Source organism: Dermacentor andersoni, chromosome 7 (genome assembly GCF_023375885.2).
Source record: "Dermacentor andersoni chromosome 7, qqDerAnde1_hic_scaffold, whole genome shotgun sequence".
Classification (NCBI taxonomy): domain Eukaryota; kingdom Metazoa; phylum Arthropoda; class Arachnida; order Ixodida; family Ixodidae; genus Dermacentor; species Dermacentor andersoni.
In genome coordinates this window covers 24,499,196-24,520,685 of record NC_092820.1, presented here as the reverse complement: position 1 = coordinate 24,520,685, position 21,490 = coordinate 24,499,196, and the positions used below count along the sequence as shown (strand labels likewise).

General features: G+C 51.2%; 2 protein-coding genes across 2 annotated transcripts; one reads left to right on the top strand and one right to left on the bottom strand.

Moving 5' to 3' along the window:
- The first annotated feature begins 642 nt into the window (after positions 1-642).
- Positions 643-5,890, top strand: LOC126526142 (putative nuclease HARBI1). Its single transcript, XM_072289431.1, has 4 exons — positions 643-1,071; positions 1,164-1,308; positions 1,419-1,765; positions 5,756-5,890. Exons 1-4 carry the CDS (start codon positions 643-645, stop codon positions 5,888-5,890), a joined length of 1,056 nt encoding a protein of 351 aa, XP_072145532.1.
- LOC129383446 (uncharacterized) lies at positions 4,737-20,960 on the bottom strand. Its single transcript, XM_055068019.2, has 4 exons — positions 19,692-20,960; positions 19,181-19,307; positions 18,086-18,219; positions 4,737-16,989 (listed from the first exon to the last, which is right to left on the bottom strand). Exons 1-4 carry the CDS (start codon positions 19,848-19,850, stop codon positions 16,801-16,803), a joined length of 609 nt encoding a protein of 202 aa, XP_054923994.1. The 5' UTR covers positions 19,851-20,960; the 3' UTR covers positions 4,737-16,800.
- Positions 20,961-21,490: the final 530 nt, after the last annotated feature.

The following is a 21,490-nucleotide window of genomic DNA, read 5'->3' as shown; positions in this document are numbered from 1 at the left end:
CATATCGAATGTAGCGGGAATGACTAAGCTAAGGCCCGCTCCCTTGGGAGCCCTAAAAATGGCTACGCTCGAGAGCGCGGTCGTGGGAGGCTGGCGGGCATGGAGAACAAAGAGACGTCATGCTCTGATTAGAGCTAGAACAAAAGATGCGGGTGACCAGGGGACGTATTCTGAAACGTTCGCCGCGGCGAAAGTTTCGCCCTGGCCACGCCTCCGCCGTTGCGGCGCGCGCTGAATGGCTGATTTGACAAAACCGGAAATTCACTTGCGCCACCTGGTACTTCCTGTCTACGTCATTTTAACGTCACGGTGTCATTGGGTGCTCCGGACATTTATTGAATAAGCGAACACGTCTTTTGGCGTTCGGTTGCTGGTGGAATCTAGCGGGGTAGTTAGGTGGTAGTTTATAGCAGAGTTTTTGATGGCGTAGTGCACGTGTAGTTTCCAGGCGATTGTTGTTGTTCGTTGTTTCCAGGCTGTGTTCCCTTGCGCAAGTGACACGTGTGGGTGGCAGTGCTTTTGAGCAGCGCCATGAACAACGCACTGCTCGCGTGGTTCCTCGCGCGACGGCGGGAACAACATACCCGCTCCAGCCGTGACGCCTTCGCCATGAGGGGAGAAGCGTTTCGGCGCCATTTCCGGATGACGAAGAGCGCCGTCCGGCTGCTTTGCAGCGAGCTTGCCCACTTGCTGGAGCCGCCGACCGCGGGGGGCCTGAGCGTTGAGGACCAAGTCCTCTGTACCCTCAGGTTTTTTGCAACTGGCAGCTTCCAGTCGTCAGTCGGCAGTGAGGCGGCCATCGACATGTCCCAGCCGTCAGTGAGCCGCTGCATTGCAAAAGTCGCGCGGGCCATTGTTCAGGTTGGGAAGGAGCAAGGATGGGTGGCCTTCCCACGCACCGCCAGCGAGCGAGCTGTAATTAAGCAAGGATTCTTGCAGCGCGGCAGGCTCGGCGGCGTGATTGGGTGCGTTGATGGCACGTTCATCGCCATCGTCGGCCCGAACCTGCCTCCTGCGCAGAAGGCAACGTATTGGTGCCGGAAGGGCTATTACGCCCTGAATGCAATGGTGGTAAGTTGTAAAGGAAATTGCATGTAATGGAACAACAATTAATGGACAGCCATTGGCATCACCGTAACACAATTGTCTGCAATGTGTTTCAGGTGTGTGACTCGGACTTGAGGGTCCTTCATGTTGACCCGCGATTCGCTGGGTCGTGCCACGACGCGCACGTGTGGCGGTACGCGTCGCTTCGTCGGCGCATTGCCAGCGGCCGCATTGCCGTCCAAGACGGCGAGTACCTTCTCGGTGAGTATTAACGAAGTTGCTCTCAAAAGGAAAACTACTCGATGCGTGTGTGTGATGTCCTATGTTGCGTAAGATGCCGGAAATACTGGCTTCTATCTGTCTATGTGCAGGCGACAGTGCGTACCCCCTGGAGCCGTGGCTCCTGACACCTGCGCCCGGCCACCCTGCCCCGCACACACCGGAAGGGCGCTACAACGCCGCGCACACTTCCGCAAGGTCAGCGGTGGAGCGCTGCATCGGAGTCATGAAGAGCAGATTCCGATGTCTGCAGCGGCACCGCGCCTTGCATTACGGCCCCAAAAAGGCAGCTACGATTGTGGCAGCCTGTGCGGCGCTGCACAATCTGTGCATTGATGAAAATGTGCCGCATACGGGCCGCGCGTACTCCGACGGAGACGACGACGGCGACCGTCCGCACGCCTCAAGCAGCTCAGCAACGCAGGGTGAAGCACCTCGGGCCAGGCGGGCACTGTATTTGCGCGGGAGGGCGGCACGTGCAAGGCAGATTGCAATACTCTCGATTGCTCGTAATCGCCACTTGCAGCATGTACAGAATGCGGTTTGCCACGCACGTCGCCTGCAACGCTAGGCCGTAGCAGTTTGCCCGTTGCTGCCTCCCCTGGCCGCTCCCATGTGCAGGCACCTGTCGCCGCCCCCTTCTGCCCGAGTAGTGTGCGTCGCTTTGTGCCAGACGCTCTCACGTGCTGACACTTGCTGCTCCTGTGCTGGCTGTGCTTGTGGTTTCGTTGCTGCCTCCCCCTCTGCCCGAGTAGTGTGCGTCGATCTGTGCCAGACGCTCTCACGTGCTGACACTTGCTGCTCCTGTGCTGGCTGTGCTTGTGGTTTCGTTGCTGCCTCCCCCTCTGCCCGAGTAGTGCGCGTCGATCTGTGCCAGACGCTCTCACGTGCTGACACTTGCTGCTCCTGTGCTGGCTGTGCTTGTGGTTTCGTTGCTGCCTCCCCCTCTGCCCGAGTAGTGTGCGTCGATCTGTGCCAGACGCTCTCACGTGCTGACACTTGCTGCTCCTGTGCTGGCTGTGCTTGTGGTTTCGTTGCTGCCTCCCCCTCTGCCCGAGTAGTGTGCGTCGATCTGTGCCAGACGCTCTCACGTGCTGACACTTGCTGCTCCTGTGCTGGCTGTGCTTGTGGTTTCGTTGCTGCCTCCCCCTCTGCCCGAGTAGTGTGCGTCGATCTGTGCCAGACGCTCTCACGTGCTGACACTTGCTGCTCCTGTGCTGGCTGTGCTTGTGGTTTCGTTGCTGCCTCCCCCTCTGCCCGAGTAGTGTGCGTCGATCTGTGCCAGACGCTCTCACGTGCTGACACTTGCTGCTCCTGTGCTGGCTGTGCTTGTGGTTTCGTTGCTGCCTCCCCCTCTGCCCGAGTAGTGTGCGTCGATCTGTGCCAGACGCTCTCACGTGCTGACACTTGCTGCTCCTGTGCTGGCTGTGCTTGTGGTTTCGTTGCTGCCTCCCCCTCTGCCCGAGTAGTGCGCGTCGATCTGTGCCAGACGCTCTCACGTGCTGACACTTGCTGCTCCTGTGCTGGCTGTGCTTGTGGTTTCGTTGCTGCCTCCCCCTCTGCCCGAGTAGTGCGCGTCGATCTGTGCCAGACGCTCTCACGTGCTGACACTTGCTGCTCCTGTGCTGGCTGTGCTTGTGGTTTCGTTGCTGCCTCCCCCTCTGCCCGAGTAGTGTGCGTCGATCTGTGCCAGACGCTCTCACGTGCTGACACTTGCTGCTCCTGTGCTGGCTGTGCTTGTGGTTTCGTTGCTGCCTCCCCTTCTGCCCGAGTAGTGTGCGTCGATCTGTGCCAGACGCTCTCACGTGCTGACACTTGCTGCTCCTGTGCTGGCTGTGCTTGTGGTTTCGTTGCTGCCTCCCCTTCTGCCCGAGTAGTGTGCGTCGATCTGTGCCAGACGCTCTCACGTGCTGACACTTGCTGCTCCTGTGCTGGCTGTGCTTGTGGTTTCGTTGCTGCCTCCCCCTCTGCCCGAGTAGTGTGCGTCGATCTGTGCCAGACGCTCTCACGTGCTGACACTTGCTGCTCCTGTGCTGGCTGTGCTTGTGGTTTCGTTGCTGCCTCCCCTTGCCGCTCCCATGTGCCGGCACCTGTCGCCGCCCCCTTTCTGCATTACAAGTGTTCGCCGCATTTCGGCTGAAAGTGCCTCCCCTTCCTGCTCCCTTGTGCTGACAGGCGTGTTTGTGAGCTCGTAGTGTGTATGGTTTTCTGTGAAGTGGTGCCTCCTTGCTGCTCCAGTGTGCCGACACCTGCCACCATCTGCTGGGGCATTAGAAGTGTGTGTGGTTTTGTGGCAGTTGGTTGCCCCACCTGACCTACACGTGCCAACATTCCTTATTGTGATAGAGGTGTTTGTGTTTGTGGTGATGTTTCTCGGCTTTCTTTTAAGGGGGAGCTTCTTGTGCAGTGTCTAGGCCACGGCTTGCGCTGCTCAGCCTTGCCTTATGCTAGCTGCTGCCTTGTTCAAAGGTGTTGTGGAATGCAAGGGTTGAAGCTACATTAATGTGTTCTGGCTGCCGTGCCACTGGTATCTCCGCTACTTCCTGGCTGCGTCATTGTGGCAGCGCTAGGCGCAGGGCCAGGAAACGCTGCATTCAGTGGGAATGGGAGCAGATCAGTGAGGCAGGTGATGTGAATGTGATTACACGTCATCTCCACAACCAGCACGCCATCGTTCGTGTGAATCCGTTTGCATCATGCAATTTCGCCATTCTCACAGCATTGCAGCCTTGCTGTCATGGATGATGATGTGCCATTGCACCACTAACGCCACACCCTTGTGTGCAGGGTCAGGAAAAGAGAAGTTCAAGATTCGTGTGCATCATATGTAGTGTAAACACTATATGTACCGTGGAAGGTGGCAGTTTGTGATGACATGGTGCAGCGAGGCGTGCACCACATCTGAAAACAAAACGCTGTTTTCTCGATGCTGTCAATTCATGATAGTGCACGACTGCAATACCACATCTTTAGATGTCATGCCATCGTAACCATATCGTAGCAGTTATTCCACCTTCGTAACACCACTGCTATCATCCACTTGTAACATTGCAATAACTTCAGCATCACGTTTCTGTTGTCAGAATTTCCACTCCAGCGTAGTCTTGCTCGCACTGCCATTGTAATGGCACCGTTATGTTACCATTGGCATTTTTGCATTCCCAGCACAGCATTGTTGTCACGTCTCTGCTTCTTCTCTTGAGTTGGCAGTATACATTCACTGCTGTCACTTCCACGCTGCTTTGCAGGCATTGCGACTCGATAGCAGTTGTGCAGTCATAACAGTTGAGTTATAGCAATACTGTATCGAAGACGAACTTGATCCATGTGACGCTGAAGCTCACCTTCTGCCGTTGCATCAGTGATCATTCGGGATCCTCTTGTTCCTTTCACTGTGGCTGGCAGCCACCTTTCTTCCTCTCCGAAGTTTCGGCTCCGAACAGGAGTGCCCGGGATCAGCTTGTTTTCTTGATCTGCCGGTGGACTGATAAGGAAGGCTACAGGTGGTGGAAGGCATGCGTCCAACCGAGAACAGATCTGGCACCCGAAAAGTTGTTGAGACAGTGATCATCCAGGGGCGCTATAAGGTAGCTAAAGAGCAGTTCAGCCAATCGCTCAGACAAGTCACCTGACCCAACCTTCTTGAGGCCATCTTTCAGCGTCCGCACGGCGCGTTCACCAAGCCCGTTCGATTGGGGGTGATGTGGTGCCGTACTAAAGTGCTTTATGTTGTTTCCTGTCACAAACTTCGTGAATGTCTCTGGCGTGAACTGAGTTCCGTTGTCTGCCACAATGTTTATTGGTATGGCCAGCCTGCTGAAGATTTCACGCAAGGATGTAACTGTCGAATGTGCTGTGGCATGACGCACTGGAATTGCTTCGATCCATTTTGAATTTGAATCTATGGCCACTAGGATCATGGTGTTGCTCACTGGACCAGCATAACCCAAATGGACACGTGACCAATTCTCGTGCGTTAGTGGCCAGTTCACTAGTATTTTTGCCGGTGACATTGCGTTTCCTTGCATGCATGTAGTACATTTCCTACTGATTTGTTCGATAGCTCCGTCGATGGCGGGCCACCACACGAAAGTACGGGCCAACGACTTTATTGCTGACATTCCCTGGTGCGCCTCGTGCAGGAATTGCAGCGTGTCACCACGAGCAGCCTCGGGAATCACGCCTCTGTGACCCCAGTAAATCAGCCCTTTGTATACGGTTAGCTCACTTTTTCGTGCAAAGTATGGGTCCAACTACGGATCGGGTGCTACATACTTCTTTGGTCAACCATGAAGTATGTAGGAATTGACATTTCCAAGTACTTCACCTTTCTCGGTCAACTGTCTCAATGCTTGTGACGAAAGGGGCATGTCATCTAGCTGCTGCAGCGAGTGCACGAACTCGTGTAGCTCCTCTGATGTGTCATCAGTGGTTTCTAGAGGAGGCCGACTTCGTGCGTCAGCATTCAGGTGCTGTGAACGCCACCCTCGTGCAGTGCAGCAAAAAGGTCATTGATTACCGGGAGTGGGTACTGCTCCGTCACACAGCTGGCATGTACAGTTAGCCTGTCCTCGCCACACAATTGAACTGTTCCGTCTTCATTACCGGAACTATCGGCGTCGCCCACTCTAAGTGAGCCACCGGGGACAGGACTCTGAATTTATCAAGCCTGTCCAGCTCGTATGAAACGTTTTGTCGCTATGCATATGGAAGTGGCCTGGCTTTGAAGAGCTTTGGAAGTGCATCCTCCTTTATGTATAGATGAGTGGGCGGAACCTTGAACACACCCAGTTCAGGTGCAATCACTTCCTCGTACTCATACAGGATCGCTTGCAAGTTTAGCCCTTGCTCCTTAATGCTGCACACGCTCAAAACCGCGGCCCTTTCGTTGTTCAGCGCCTGGATGAGATCACGGCCACACAGGCTCGGTCCCGAGATGCGAACAACGGTCAGTGACGCCGTGACAGTGGTACCGCAGGATGAAACTGGGAGCGTTAGCTTCCCGGCTATAGGCAACGGACCCAAGTAGCATGACAACCTCAAGGTGGATTTTTCAATGCGGGGCTAGCTTGTGTGATGTTGGCAGTAGACGTCCCAGGGCACCACGTGCACGAGTGAGCCGGTGTCAATTTCTATCACGATGTCGGCTCCACCCCAGCAAAAATTGCATCGTACCGGGCTGACGATTCCGCTGTCTGCGGTTGGTTGCGGCTTTAGTGTAAACAACTGTGCAGAGAGCTCAGCCACGGCATTTTCCATTGACCCGCTGCTCAGCGCCAAGCTCTGGTGCGGTCGCTTTTCCTTAGATCGACGCACGGCAGCTAGGTGCCCATTTTTCCTACAGTTGAAACATTAGGCATGTTTAAATGCACAAGTCGCCTCGCCGTGCTAGCGGATTCACCACCGATGACCATCAACATGGCCCCGAATTTGCATTTATCAGCCAGGCGTCAAAGCTCTACGATAACCTGTTGAGCTGATTTCACTTCCCTTTGAATGCGGGTGAAGAACTTGAGGCTTGCGGCTATCTCATTTGGCGGGGGTGTGCAAAATTATTCGAGCATGGTAACCGCTTCCGCGTCGTTAACTCGCTCACCTTTCGCAGGGCACAACGTCCACTCAGTGCGTCGATAGGCTTCGAGCTCAGTGCCGAGATGAGAAGCGCTCTTCTTTTAGCGTCGTCGACGATGTCGTTACCCTCGAAGTACGACTCGACTCTGGTGTAGTACGACGACCACTTGTCCTTGGCGTCGGCGAAATGTGGAACTTGGTGCGCCATGGCAGGAGTGTTCGCCGTCATCAGGGTTCTGGTTCGTTGCTCGTCGGCACTGTTATAAATAAACTGTTATGACTGCTACCAGGCGAGAACAGCATCCGGCCGGACGGCCAGGAGCATAATAAGGGCCACACAAGAACGGGAACACTGCGCCCGTTTATTCAGTGACAGCACTTTGTTCAGATGTTCTCAAGCTGCTCCGGCACACGCAATGACGCCAGTCTCGCGCCACGGCAAACGCGGTTTTCTCTGTCTTCGTTGTCGTTTTTCTCTTTGCAGCAGTTGTGAACACTGCATTGTCGTCACACAAGTGTGCCTGTTGCAATAATGCAACTGTGATCATACCATTGTGGTTGCCCTAATGGTGGTGTCGTTTCAATACCCTTGTAAATGCAGCATTGGTGCGCTTTCGACACGTTTGCATTCGTGGCTGCTAGCCTGTCGCATGTGTGTTAATGTTGTTCTTTAGCCTTTCTGATGTTACGGTAGTGGCAGCGTTCCATCATTAACATTACGTTGGTGTCATTCCGTGACATTTATAGTGCTGCTGTCATTGTGATGTCTTGCATGCTTCTTTTCATGACAGCGCCCAGCTACTGAACGCCGATGATAGTGTATGCTAGAGAAAATTAGCCCAACTAGGACATGTCATGTGCATTTGCCACTGCTTGATGGGCGGCAATAGTGTTCCTCGTGAAATGCCATTAAAAGTGTGATTACGCGTACTTTTTTAAGCACGTAAGCATATTTTTCACAGCTTTCTACCTCCCGATGCTCCTATGCCATGAAACCGGCTCTCTCATCCTTCTGCGTTCCAGATGCATGTGCTGTTGTGGGACTTGTTTAGTCATACGCATATTATGTGTCATTGACCGATGTGGTCTTGACCAAGCAAGAACAGTCAAGCAGATCCTAAGGGGATGAGAAGCATTGTGCTCCTACGTGAAGACAGGGCAATGGTAACATTGCTTTAGGTGCTGCAGTTGTGCAACATTGTTGAAACTGCTCGCAACATGTGGATAGTCAATGCTATAGCCTCATGCTGCGGAATACGAGTACGAAATTAATGCAGCTGTGCACCCGTATGAGAAATCTTCGCATGAAGGAATTCAACTAAGTGGAATCGCATGTATTGCCAAGCATACAACACGTGCACTGTAAACAAGGCACAGTCTCCATTTGCCAATCGCTGTTGAGCCTTTCCTCGTGTGGAAGCTATTTGCGACAGTGCGACTGGTCGTGAAGGTCTGTTTGCAAAAACAAACATGGCTGCATAGCACCATGGCAGTGACAAATATTTTTGAAGCGACCGTAGCAATCGAAGAATCATGACTGGCTTCCAGCACCATGCTGGTGAAGTGCCTTAGCCGCAAAGACAGACCTTCCGCATAGTCTGCAGCGCCACCATGCCATGGAATGATTCTGGAAACGTAGACGCTTATTATACCAATTCCAGTACTTCACCCCCATAGCGGTGCCAATGACGCACAGAAATTGACTCGTGTTTGCTTTTTCCTACAATGGGCTGTTGCACAAGTTGTCGAGCGTCTTCTGTGGCCCCACACTTGATACAAGAATGCAATCGGGTTCTACAGCTTTTGCAATGCTGTTCAAGCTCAACGTGGCTCGTTTGGCGAATGACATAGCGTCAGATGATTTCTTTCCACCATCGCCGCCTCGTTGCCCTACAGCTGTTACCGTTGGCAGCAGTGAAGGTGCACCAGTGCGCATTGCAAGTTGGACGTGACGCAAGGGAGCTCTTTTTCCCAGCAGCACTAAAGGGATTTTGCACAATGCGTGGGGACACACATTCTACGTTTCTGAGGATGTGGAGGCAAAAATACATTGTTAGCAATAGAATTTCATGCGTCGTTGGCGCTACAGACCTGCTCAGTGTGTGCTGCACACCTCCTTGGCACCTGATGAAAACGTGAAACTATGCCTTTCCCTCGTTCAGTAAAAGCAGGACAAGCCTTGGCCCCAAGGCGGTTAGGAATGCAACTGTCCACCTATACAAGCAGCTGTCATTACACAACCGTATGCAAGTGGGATAGTGTAGTGGACATGTTTCCCTTGACACATTATGTTTGGGGTAGTGTAGGAGTGTGTGCGACACAATTCAATGTGAAGGAAACGTAACTAAACGTGTACGTTGCCTTGCTGAGGTGCTGACATGGGAAGGTAGAGCATGAATCAAGTGCGGTTCTGCAGACGTTACTTGGACAAATGTGCCACTACACGATATGTGTCTGACATCATGAAGGCACAGCACGCATGCGACATTTTGTAGCAGCTGAGGAAACAGAACCGAGGTGGGAACGAATGCAACAGCATCCAACAGCGTTACATGCATATCTTGCAAAGCGCATAAACATTACACACTTGCTCATATCCTATTCCATAATAAATTTTGACAAACAAACAGCGCAAATGCATGTGCTTCCACCGATTGTTCTATTCAGCAGGTGCGTAGAAGATGCGAGGCAGACAGTTCCTGGCAAGCGTGTGTGAACCTCCTCGTACATTCGCTAATTGGAGGACACTGGACACTCGTTTAAAGATCATTCCGGCACATACCTTGTATGTGACATTCTTGTATGAAGTCCTACACCACGCTATGGATACAGGAACGTGACTGCAAGAAAGGTGCACAAGTGCTTGCGGCCCATTAAGGAAATTTTTGCTGTGAGGAGACGCCGCAGCATTTCTGACCACGTGACACGAAGAGGAGTATGGCACACTTCAAGAGCGACCGCCATTGCCCTGTGATGGGGCCAACTGCTTAGTGATGCACTCTCAGAATGGGGCCTTTGGGATTTCTGAAAATAGGCTAGGCCCCATTGAGGCGCGCTTTCTTGTCTGTGGCGCAAACGCAAAAGTGAACTGCGCTTCAGATTACGTGCCATATTTTGTGCCATGTGGCACGAAGCAGCACACTACGAAATAATCGGGAGGTGTTGATGTGCAGACAAAGAAGTACGCATTGCCCACTCGAAGTACGTATGGCCACTGTCATACACTGGCGGATGACCCTTGCCAGTTAAGTTGGACAATTGTGTGAAGCGACAGGGGGCGAACCATTTTGCCATAGCTGCGATAGGGCAACACGTGTGGCATTACAAGCGCACCGCAACTTATACTGCAGACAATTCGCTACACGTATCATACAGTGGTCATCTGAAGCGATTCACTTGGGAAGGTGGTGCAATGTAGAGCGAGGACGCTTGAAGAGAAATGTTCAACTCCGGCTGCGCCTCCATGAGAAATGTTGCAACAAGCTCGATTGCAAGATACAAAGTTGAAAAGCATGAAGCATAAGGACAGCTGCAAATGCGATCCCAGCAAGGAATTTACATGCAATGCACTGTATTGTATGTTCCGCTTTACCCAGAAAGAATCATTGCTGCAGTAAGCATGTGCATGGTGAAGCAATACAGTTCGCATAGAGCAAAGCTTCCTGTTTTGTGTAACGATGATGCTACATGTATTGCGACATCGTGAGGACCATCGCATTTTGAATCTCACTTGGCAGCTAACTTAACGACTCTGAGTCGACAGTGTGATGCACGTGCATATGGCACGAAACAACCCCATCAAGTTCACTTTGTGCACCAATTGTCTAACGAGTAAACTGAAGGGTACAGTGATACAAAAATGACTTCACGCCAGGTATCACACACATGTTGTGCAAAAGACGCCGCACATGTAGATCACATGGTGTTTTAATGTGTAACAAATTATGTTTAATACCTTTCCCACTGCAGCACTGCCACTTTGTCAGCATGCATCGAACAGTTCTCAGTTTGCATGCGTGACAGGACCTGCCCTGGATTGTGATCACAATTTTCCAATAGGCACTCCATGGTTCAGGCGAATGTGTCACGCGAACAGGTCAATGGTACTTAGCTTGCACGTTTACAATTTAAGAAGATGCATGAAGTTGCACGCTGCAGCCACACAAAGTGGCCACCACACCGTGCTGCACATTGCATACCTTACAGCAGGAGTCCAACATAACGTTGGGGCCGAGCACACATGGCAGCTCGTGATCACAGTTCATATCACATCTGAAAACCTCGCAATGCAAACTTGGCAATACATTCATTGTGCTGCAACGTGTTCGGGCCGTGTTCAAGGTCGTGTTAAGTGCTACGTCACACGTGGTGGAGGTTGCTCCTAGGTTCCTGAACGTCTTCTCGCCTGCTCTACATCCTGGAGCTTCGCTCAGGTAGCCGTTTGTGCCAGCTAATCGCCCTCAAGCTGCAAGACGCTCCATCACACACACCAACATCTACAATCTCGGCTACGTCTGGTACATGCTCTCCTTGGATTATCTCTGGGCCCTTGCACGATCCCCATCTGCTCGCTGGCCTTCACAGTGAAGATGTGCAGGATTGGCGTGACAACTTCGCCCGGGTAAGTTCACGCAACCGGTGGGGGCAAGGCGATTAGGCTACGCCGCATATACTTCTCACTCAAGGGCGTGGCGAAGGCTTCTTCATTCAACCACAAGATCGACTTCCCCGACTGGAATTCTGTGAAGAAGGTTGTCGTCCTCCGGCAGTTTGTTGCGCACTCGAAAGCAGCAACTAGGCAAGTCCCCCACCTCGTATGTAGATGATGTCCTCTCATTTCACCGACGTGTCAACGCTTCGATGATGGAGACCGACAGAGTACGCCTTGTACTCAAAGGCATTGTGACTGCAGCCTTGAATGTGTTGGCCACCAAGGATCCTACCTGCATTGCTGATATTATATGCATGTGCCAGCGCCTTGCCGACCACGAATTTCTGCGAATGGCGCTGGACACCTTTGAAAGCGAACCCACAGCCGACCCCTCTTCACGCGCACTGGAGCGCACCATCACACCGCCACAGCTGTAGCCTCTTGACTTCTCGGCACGTTCCATCCCTACCCAGCATCTACACCACGTGTGGAGGAGCACTTAACGGAACCTAAAATGCGCCCCGACCACGTGGCGGTGCAATCACAGTGCAGGCACAAAGCAATCTCATGATGGGTGTCCACATGCAATGAAGCCTAAGAACCTGATGTGACCACAATGAGGTGCACACAATGAGCACGTGCATAAGAAATGGCCATAGCACTTTGTTATCCATTTTCAGTGTGTCAGATCGGACAACACCAATTACAAGCAATGTGCAACCACTCTGTTGTAGTGTTGCGTGCTCTACACATTCACATTTGCTGCGCGCACGTGATGCACAACATTGCAGTCTTCACAATTTGCTAATTTTACAAGCAGTACCTGAAAACATATGTGATTGTTATCCTCTGAAAACGTGCTATTTTCCCCAATTGTCCCACCCTTCCACGCATGCACGTCTTCAAGTATGCAACGTTTTCAACAGCATGTATATGTACCGGGTTCGCGAGGTATTTGAGAGCACACTGTTGCCTTCACGCACAGGAGAGCATCTATAGCAAAGCACACATTTTTGTAACGAAACTGTGGGCAATACTTCTGTAATGCTTTATTCCCACAATTGCTCAATGGATTCACCGTCCTCAGCAACGACACATTCAACTGCGCACGAGGCAGCGTGAAGGGGTTAAGGGGCCATTACAAATGTTCGCATTCACGTAGCTATGGCAGCCCTGAGCGAGTTTCGTATTATTTGGCTGTTTCTTGGCACCTCTCGCAATGCCGCCTCAGATGGGCTAGTCGAGTGGATATAAATGTGGAGAGGTAGCAGGTCTGAAGTTGGGAATGACGGGGTTCTGGAAGCTGTCAGCAAACCACTTCTGTGTAATGCAGGCGGTGTGAGCGAGGGCTTGGTGTTGCTGACCGTCGTAACATTTTCCTCTAGAAACAGTCTCTGTCCAGGGCATTGCAGTGATGAGCACCTCTGCGTACGCGGCAGCATTAACGCGGACACCTTCTGCAAATCAGCGTGCGGGCATGGTGTTACCGTTGTTGCTGATGATGGAAATTTCGTGTAGAACACTGCAGCTAACTTATTGGAACTGGCACAAAGCGACCTGCCATTACGGCAGGAAAGTTTTCGGTCGTGCTCAAAGTTCTTTTCGTCGGAAAACAAATACCGCAGCATTTGCGGCTCCTCAAGCCTCTCCAGCTTGATCAGCAATCGCTAGGAACACAGCCGAGTAGGTGACCCTCCCGAGTCTTACTGGACGTAAGTTGCCCCCTCATCATCACATATAAGTGGTACCGCATGCTGTCGTGCACAGCGAGCCTGGCAGTCGACTGTGCCGCCTGGAGTTCCTTTGCAGTGTCTTGCATCAACTTCCCTGGGTGGTCACTCGCGATGACTTGCAGCCGCCAGAGGGAATCCGGGGTTCTGGCAGGGTCTCACCACACTCTGTGCTTTTCCTTTTAGCCAAAAATGCCGCGCCATTGCAATGACACACACTTCTGTCCAAACCTTCTAAGCGAGACTTCGCTCCATTCAGGAAGTGAACAATTTCCAAGTTGCTGAGGTATGCAGCCACGGCGAGGAGGACTGCGTGGCGTTTCGTTTTCTGCGTCAAACTCTGTACACTTCCATTTCTGAGCTGTGTCCGCCTTTTCCTTGATAGGTGGTCGACCAACGAATTGCCACATGCATACATAGTTTTCATGAGCATGCAGCAGTATGCGGCTATATGTGTGAGTGCTCTCAAATACCTAGCTTACCCGGCACATGGAAAGCCGAAAGGCATTCCTTTGATGTCACAGCTACACAGTGCAGTTACAGCACAGCCTGTAAACAGTCTCACATCATTCGGCACATTCGAGTGGTAATGATGCGGAATGTTAAACACAGACCCAGGTACATGCCTTCCGTTTACAAGTGTTCAGCAACGTAACACACTTTGCATTTTCGCCCCTCAGTGTGCAAGATTCCGCATTTCTCGTAACACCTGTGTCATTAATGGGGTTCGCACACTCCGAATGGCCACATTGCATAAAGTACCGGCTATGTTGCTTGCTGTCTCACAGAATGTCACTTTCACCTTGATATCATTCAATGTCACACGCGCAGTGCCTCTCTGTGTTCACATATACTTTGCTTGGGACTGTGGCATTTCTATTCATTATATTTCATTTAGTACGCTTCCAACAGTGGCGCACAATTCCATCTGTCGTGTGGTAAAGCCACGCAGGTAAGCTGAGGATCGATGCACTGCTGAGCAGTGTCAATTTCAGGATAATGCCAAGACATTGTGTTTTTCTAATTTTGTTGTTTTCTGTGCTGTTTGCTGGAGTGCCGTGTGTTCTGCCCTTATACTTGTGCGTGTGGCAAGTGTTGTCTTTTTGTGGTGCTACTTTTACGTTATTGCTTCTTTTTTATGGCCTGTGCATGCGCGCATATGTAGAACTGTTACTCGTTCTGCTGATACCTACACGACCACAATAAATTAAGCTTGCCTCCCGCACGTAATCATGTGCTGCAGTGTTCAAATGATGTAAGTTTAGTTGTGCTTGCAGCACCTCCTTCCGGCACACGTGTTTACTCGAGTACAAATGCTTAATCAAATCGAGTCACGAGTTGTCGTTCACCACATTGTCACAGTAAGCACGCTACCTCAATGTGCACTACTTCAAATGATCGAGGAATAAGGCACATTTCGAACAAAACAGTTCACCACATCGATGTGAATGCACACTGCATCGTACAGGCTGCGTTCGCAATGCACCCACAATAATCCCAAATCATGCCTCGCATTGTCTGCATGACTAACAATTCATATTGGACAATGGCATGGCACAAGTTACACGGACTTGTGCACATGTGGAACGCTCTGTTAATGATTGCAGTACTCACACTAACTCACAAACTCGGCTGTTGAGGAAACGCTTCACAAAACTAAAACACAATTGCACATACGCATTACACATTTTGCCACAATAGACCTGCCTTGCAGAAGTTGAGAGAGATGTACACAGTTATCGACATCAGTTCATCTGATATGCAGTTACCGTTGCTTGGCAACAGAGACCAGCTCCTGTTCATTGCAAAACCATACAGTGTCGATGCATATGGATCACACAAGGTTAACGTTTCATGATGTTATGTGTTATGCGAACGGGACACAGCAATGGTCAAGGTGCATGACATTGCCAATGAAACCTCATTAGTCTGTGTTAACGGAGAGCGATCATCAACATGTTCAGAGGTGGTGCAGCTTCATGTAAACACACATGGACATGGCGCTCCCTGAATACGTGCATGCAACAGGATACAGCTGTCCAAGCAGGACAGAGAAGGAAATTTTGATGTTTGTCGGTCATTGCAAAACAAGGCGCAAACACGTCCTTGATGCAACCCGAAACGTCCACCGGTCATGCGAAACACACAAAGAAGATGATGTATGACTGCTCCCACCTTGCCGTGCTGTTCACGGGGAGGTGGGGCCAATCAAGGTGGCGTTATGCTGCTTTTATCCTGCCACCCCCACTGCTTCCATGCATCTGTGCACTTACGTGGTAAGCGAACCTGTCACTCCAGAACGCTGCCAAAGCAAAATTGCTAGCTCCTGCGACATGTGAATATGTGTGCATACATGTACGCTGCGGCACAAGTATAGGCACATTAGTTTGCATTGATGCATAGTGCCAATAAGAAATGCAAGGGTTACAACCAGTACGTACAGTATGTAATAGTGGACGCTAATGGATGGAAATTTCACTAAGTAATTACAAAGCACAGCGAAGTGCTCCAAAGTGTCCCGTGCAGATGCTACACACACACATGCATGTAAGGTGAAGGCTGATTCCATTCACAAAGAAACAATTGCATTTCTGCGGCGCACTGCAGAACAACGCCTACCAGCGATACAAACATTGCACAGTCGTACCGACGGCTGAGCAATAACACGCTCTTGTTGTGCAGTAATGCAATGTCATTGAGCAGTGTGTGCATTGAAAAAACAACAAACACACCAAACGTTGCGCACGGTACGAAAGACATGTTCCTGCAGCACGAAACTTTTCCATTGCTGTGCCTCCACAAAAAATGTGCACACGCAATAAACGAAGCGTTACATGGCGTGACACATCGCAGACCCTCTTTGCCGCGAATATGGCCTGTGTCTGCGCATTTACAATTCATTACGAATCTGCATACCTCTATACGGAAATCTCGTAATGCTGTCAGACTAACATGACAAAAACAGGGTGAGCGCGAGACATGGACATTCATTTCAATGAGCATAATGAGAACAAGGTGAGCACAGGAGGCAACATTTTGGCAAGTGGCCACGCCTTTTTCCAGTACACATTCGTTGAAAGCGGAAGCCAACATTTCGACAAGTGCATTTGTCTTTGGTCAGGGCATCATCGGTTTTATATGTTGCACTGCTGTGTACACACACTGCTGTTTTGCAGCGAAAACGCTCATCCAAGCACTTCATAGTAAAGAACCAACACTAACGTCTGTTTCCAACAATACAAACAGTACAGGCCTGTTTGATGTGGTACATGGACAAACGAACACGCAAGCAAGGAACAAGGAACTAGTAACGTGAAACGAATACAAAAATCAATCAATAAATACAAGCAATCAATACAAGCAATACAAGCAGTCAATAAATATACAACAAAGCGCTTCGATACATTGTTTACAAGAATTGGCACAGAAATGGCAAATGAATAAATAAAGCAAAGAAATAGCAAATAAATGGCCTCCTGCGTCAGGTCCTGCTGACGCAGGAGGAATCAACGGAAAAAAAAATTACTGGGGCTGCTGCGGCTGGTTCCCCTGCGGCAGGTTCTGCTGGCGCAGGAAAGCCGTCAGTGCCGCAGCGAGCGTGGTCACTGGGGCGAGCTGCTCCTGGAGCAGTTGCAGCTGAGTCTCCTGCCGCCCCAGGACGTTTCCCAGTCTGTCGAGCGAGTCCGCGATGCGCTCCATCGCGGCGGTTTGCTGTGAGAGGACGGGGGAAAGAAGGCACTTCACATACGGTGTGTCCTCACGCGGGTTCACTGCTGTGTTCGTTTGGTTTGCAGAACCTATGTAATGTTACGTCATGCACTTTGCAGTCAACCTTGTCCGATTTGTTGCATTCACACAGAACCAACTTGCACTGTTCCCTCTTGCAGCCTCACAGTTATGTTACACGTGTCGTAGTGGGTGTACTTCTGGAAATGCCAGTGTGAACGTTCAGTGACATGTCTTCGCTGTATGGATATCAGTGCGTTCTCCTAAGCGGTACGCAGGTTAAGGTAGCAGGTGTAATACAAAATTTATTCGTGCCACATTTACAGACCCGCATCGCAATATTTCACTGAGCTAGTTGCGTCTAGGTCCACACCTGCCAATGTAAGTTGCTCAACATGTCTGGCACACTTCGGCCAGTAGTTGGCCGAAGTGTGCCAGACCTGCATATCAGGCCAGACCTGCATATCAAAGGAGCGCTAGTACAGAATTATATTTCATGTTATTGTTTCGTTTGCAACAACAGCGTTCGTCCAAATGTGAATCGCACATACCAACCCCACTCTACCCACAACAATACAAACTCATTCAGGCGCTGCCCTCAGATGTATCGCGCAGTCTACATAACGTGCTTACAAGTGTACGGCTTGTGGGATGCATAAAACAGCAATCCAAGCTCCTCGTGCAGTGCAACTAACCGCCTTATGCATTCATTCCATGCAGCAAAATAACAGTGTCGTCCTCACACTGCAGCACATCCCGCCATCCAACCTCTCATCCACGCACACACTTCGGTGCCTGTAATTTCACTAACCTCACAGATCCGCTAAACACTGCGCAATGAGAGCACATGTTTCTGCTATCCCTGTGGCCTTTCACTTGCCGAATGTCACTGCAACCTATTGGTCGCACCACCTACCAATCTTTACGGCACTACTACTGCTCATTACCAACCACTACACTGCCATCCTCCTTCCAGCACACATTCCCTTAAAGAATTGTGCCCACGGCAGGCACCCAACGAAAGCACTGCTTATGATGGCTGACTATACTGAATGAACCATTACTCATGAGAAGTGCATACCTTTCTCGACTCTGCAAGCAACTCGCGCTGGATGGTGGCTTGGCTCTGCGCAGCATGCACAGTCCGCGCACCATCCAGCACTGCCTGCTCGAGCAGCTCCCCCTCGGAGCGCGGCGGCCTGCTCCGTGCGCCAGCTGCTTTAAAGAAATGGTGAAACATGTGGTGAATGTTTGCAAATATAGGGAGAATGAGCATGCGTGGCACATCAGAGGCTCACACAGTGACAGGACATATAATCCTTCCAACTGTCGATGTGCATTACTTGTACTGCAAGCGCGACACAAGCGAATTATTTGGTGCCTCGGCTCAGTAGTCCGTTGCTTTATGTAGGCAGTGTAGTTCCCTACCACAAGAGTGAATACAATAACTGAACTTCTTTATAGCCTGTCCAGGCGGTCGGAAAGCGAAAATGTAATCAACAGCGGCAGTTCCTGCACATTGCTCCGTATCCAGAAAATTGTGTCATCTGCACTGCTACACAGGTTCTTTCATTAAGTGGTGGTTGTGCAAAGCTAACGAGGCTCAGGTTACTCCAACAGTTACTCCTCCCTAGACTGTCTGCGTTGTTGCAATTAACAGTGTATAATATTGAAGCGTTTCTGAAGACACCAGTTCCACGCTACACAATGTACACTATACAAGACTTCATTTTTTTGCACTTGACAGCTTATCACGATGTGAGTGGCACCAGTATGAGCCTTTGGATGTCACGTCCATTCTTTTAAACGCTTCCAATTTATACTTTGTGTGCACTCTTCGGTTTGCGCCTACCTCAACTTGGACAGTGGACAACAACTAGACATATTGCTAAAGCAAAACTTTTGCATCATTTTAACTTCCTCAACATCACTACCCTTTCAGGCTTTTCCTTCAAACAATGCAGCTGTTAGTCGTGCCTGCCGGCATCAAGCACTGCTGGAGCATGCACGACACTGTGCGTACATTTCGTGTAACGCATTGTGCGGACATCACCATAAGCTCTCCTCTCGCACAACCGCACCCTACGGCTTGGCCTGGCAAAAAAAAAATGCATACGACACCTACGCTTGCTGTGCTCATTGCATGTGTCCACAAGTGATACGTATAGTGGCTTACCCTCGCTGGGCCTCGACCTTCGTGGCCGGGAGGGTCTTGAAGAGGCACGCCTCCCTGTAGCCCCACTGGGGCCCGGCTGCGGCTCTTCAGCAGTGCTCCCTGGCGCCACGGGTGGTGTTTGGCTGGCCTAGTAATATGCCAACATAAGGAAGGAGACTTTATAACACCTGTACACTGCCTTTCAGATGCGATATGCTACTACTTTGCACTGTGTCGCACCAGCACCCTCTCTTGGAAAGTGTACAGCTACAGACAACACAATTTCAATTTCAACACAGGGTCGAGTTGCTTCACCCTGCACTACCACTTCATTGGTCGAGTAGTTAAGAGGATCTAGACGGCACTGCGCAGGGCATGTGTTGCCCACCACGATGGCATAATGTGCACACCTCAGGCTGCTGTGTATTTCCTGCTATGTGCAACCACGGTGCACTTCTCTGACCTTCTTAGGCACTGGCATCACCATCGAAAAGCACAATGCAAGAGTACACCTGCAAAATAGTATCCTCACCTCCGAGCTGCTGGTAGACATGAAGAAGGGCTCTCCAAGGCCTCTGGTGGCACCGCTCCCGACAAGTTGAAGGGCGCGGCCCCGAATGCCGCCCAGTCGGCCGCCGCCTGTTGCCCTGCAAGGAAACAGTGCGTTCGTAAGAATACGAACCGCATTCATTAAAGCCTACTTTTCACTCACCTTTGCTCGGCCGAAACATTCGCCGCGTCACGCCTGCATCTGTACAGAAACTTGCACCACCACAGCCTCCATTCTCGCTCTGTCTTAACTGGCGGCCCTTCTGCGTTGAGAAGCGCCGCCAGTTGCTTCCACAAATCCTGCCTTTTTGCGGCCGTAAATTCCCCACCGAATTCCCCCGACCTACTAGCAAGCCGGGGGTTACTTTCCATAAAATTTACTATAATTTCCTCCTGCCGAATGGTAATTTGACGCGCAGGCATGGCTGTGATGGTCTTCGCTCATGTACAAACACAGGCAAACTGGCCGTCTGCGCGAGCAAGACCGCCAAGTAAATGAACACATTTTCTGGGATGGCAGCCTTTATTTCCGACAAATAATTAGCCTCCTGCTATTTCTTCTTTTGAAACCTGCAATTTCGTAGAAAAACAACGCTCTTGAACACTGCCGTCTGTTCACAACTCAACGCTTGCAACGCACACTTACCAAATTTTCGGACGGTAGCAGAAGGCCAGCAGACGACTATACAGCGGGGTCCCGCGCGTCTTCTTCGAGGGCTCCGCTGAAGCTTTGCCATTCTTTGCATGACCTTGGCGGTGCGCGAAAACATTGCACACACCCATTCTCAAAATGAAACAGCCACAATAAAACTCGCACACGCGCTACGCCGGTTCCTTTCGTGTTTGCTCAGCTCTACCCATTTTCAAAATAGGGCGCCATGTTGATTTGACGCCCCTCTGGCGGTGCTTGATGACTGACATACAAACGCAGAAACAAAAACCGTCGGTTTATGATATCACCCAAATGTTGCTTCCCAACTATGTCAGTTGTAGCACAATTTATTCATTAAAATATAACATTTCTCACTTTTTTCTCTCATTTCCTTTACACAAAGCGACCGGAGCCAACCGTGGCCAGTGCCCAGAACCGAGCGACGGCCACTGCACTCGATTACAACACACCCGAGTCGTTCTACACTCGCCGGGCGCAATCTCTCGTGCGATGTGAAGCGTTCGAGAGCGCGCGCTGGTAGTGCGCGCTGACGTCACGAGTGAGCAGGCGGTCGGCTTATCGAATGTGACGTTCGCCGCGGCGAAACTGTCGCCGCGGCGAACGTTTCAGAATACGTCCCCAGGTGCTTACCATGCCGCGAGCGATGCAGGCGTTCCAGTGGTTGAGGGCCCGCCCCTCGGCTCGGGGAGAAATGGGCGTCTACCACGCCTCGGCAAGAGTGGCGCCGCTTTGTGACGACCGCGGGAGGCACAGGAGCTGGCGGACGAGGGCTCGGTGATCCGCGTCCAACACCTTCCACTGCGTCGGCTGGACATTCGCCAGGGGCAGCGCGTACAGGATCCGCGCTGAGGCCACAGAGTTGTATAGCCGTAGCGCGAGGGTCGGCGACCATCTTTGGCCACGAGCAAGCAGGGAGCGCGCGGCGCCCGCCACGTGTGCGGCACCTTCCGGCAGGGACGCCACCGCCACACACCAGCTGAGTGGCCGGTCGATGACGAGGCCCAGGTGGTTGTGGTGGCGATAAACTATTTCTTCTATTTACAAGAGAGGTGTGAGCTGTGCCCTACACTCTTAGAAACATTTACACCCTTTGCGGCTTATCTTGTCCC

Excerpts from the sequence above, each read along its gene's own strand:
- LOC126526142 (XM_072289431.1), top strand. The coding sequence starts at position 643 with ATGACGAAGAGCGCCGTCCGGCTGCTTTGCAGCGAGCTTGCCCACTTG. Across the intron at positions 1,309-1,418 it reads AGACGGCGAGTACCTTCTCG|GCGACAGTGCGTACCCCCTG; the intron begins GTGAGTATTAAC and ends GTCTATGTGCAG. Across the intron at positions 1,766-5,755 it reads CGCAGGGTGAAGCACCTCGG|TGGTTTCTAGAGGAGGCCGA; the intron begins GCCAGGCGGGCA and ends ATGTGTCATCAG.
- LOC129383446 (XM_055068019.2), bottom strand. The coding sequence starts at position 19,850 with ATGAATGCGGTTCGTATTCTTACGAACGCACTGTTTCCTTGCAGGGCA. Across the intron at positions 18,220-19,180 it reads AAGGTCGAGGCCCAGCGAGG|CTGGCGCACGGAGCAGGCCG; the intron begins GTAAGCCACTAT and ends TCTTTAAAGCAG. Across the intron at positions 16,990-18,085 it reads TGCTTGCAGAGTCGAGAAAG|CAAACCGCCGCGATGGAGCG; the intron begins GTATGCACTTCT and ends GTCCTCTCACAG.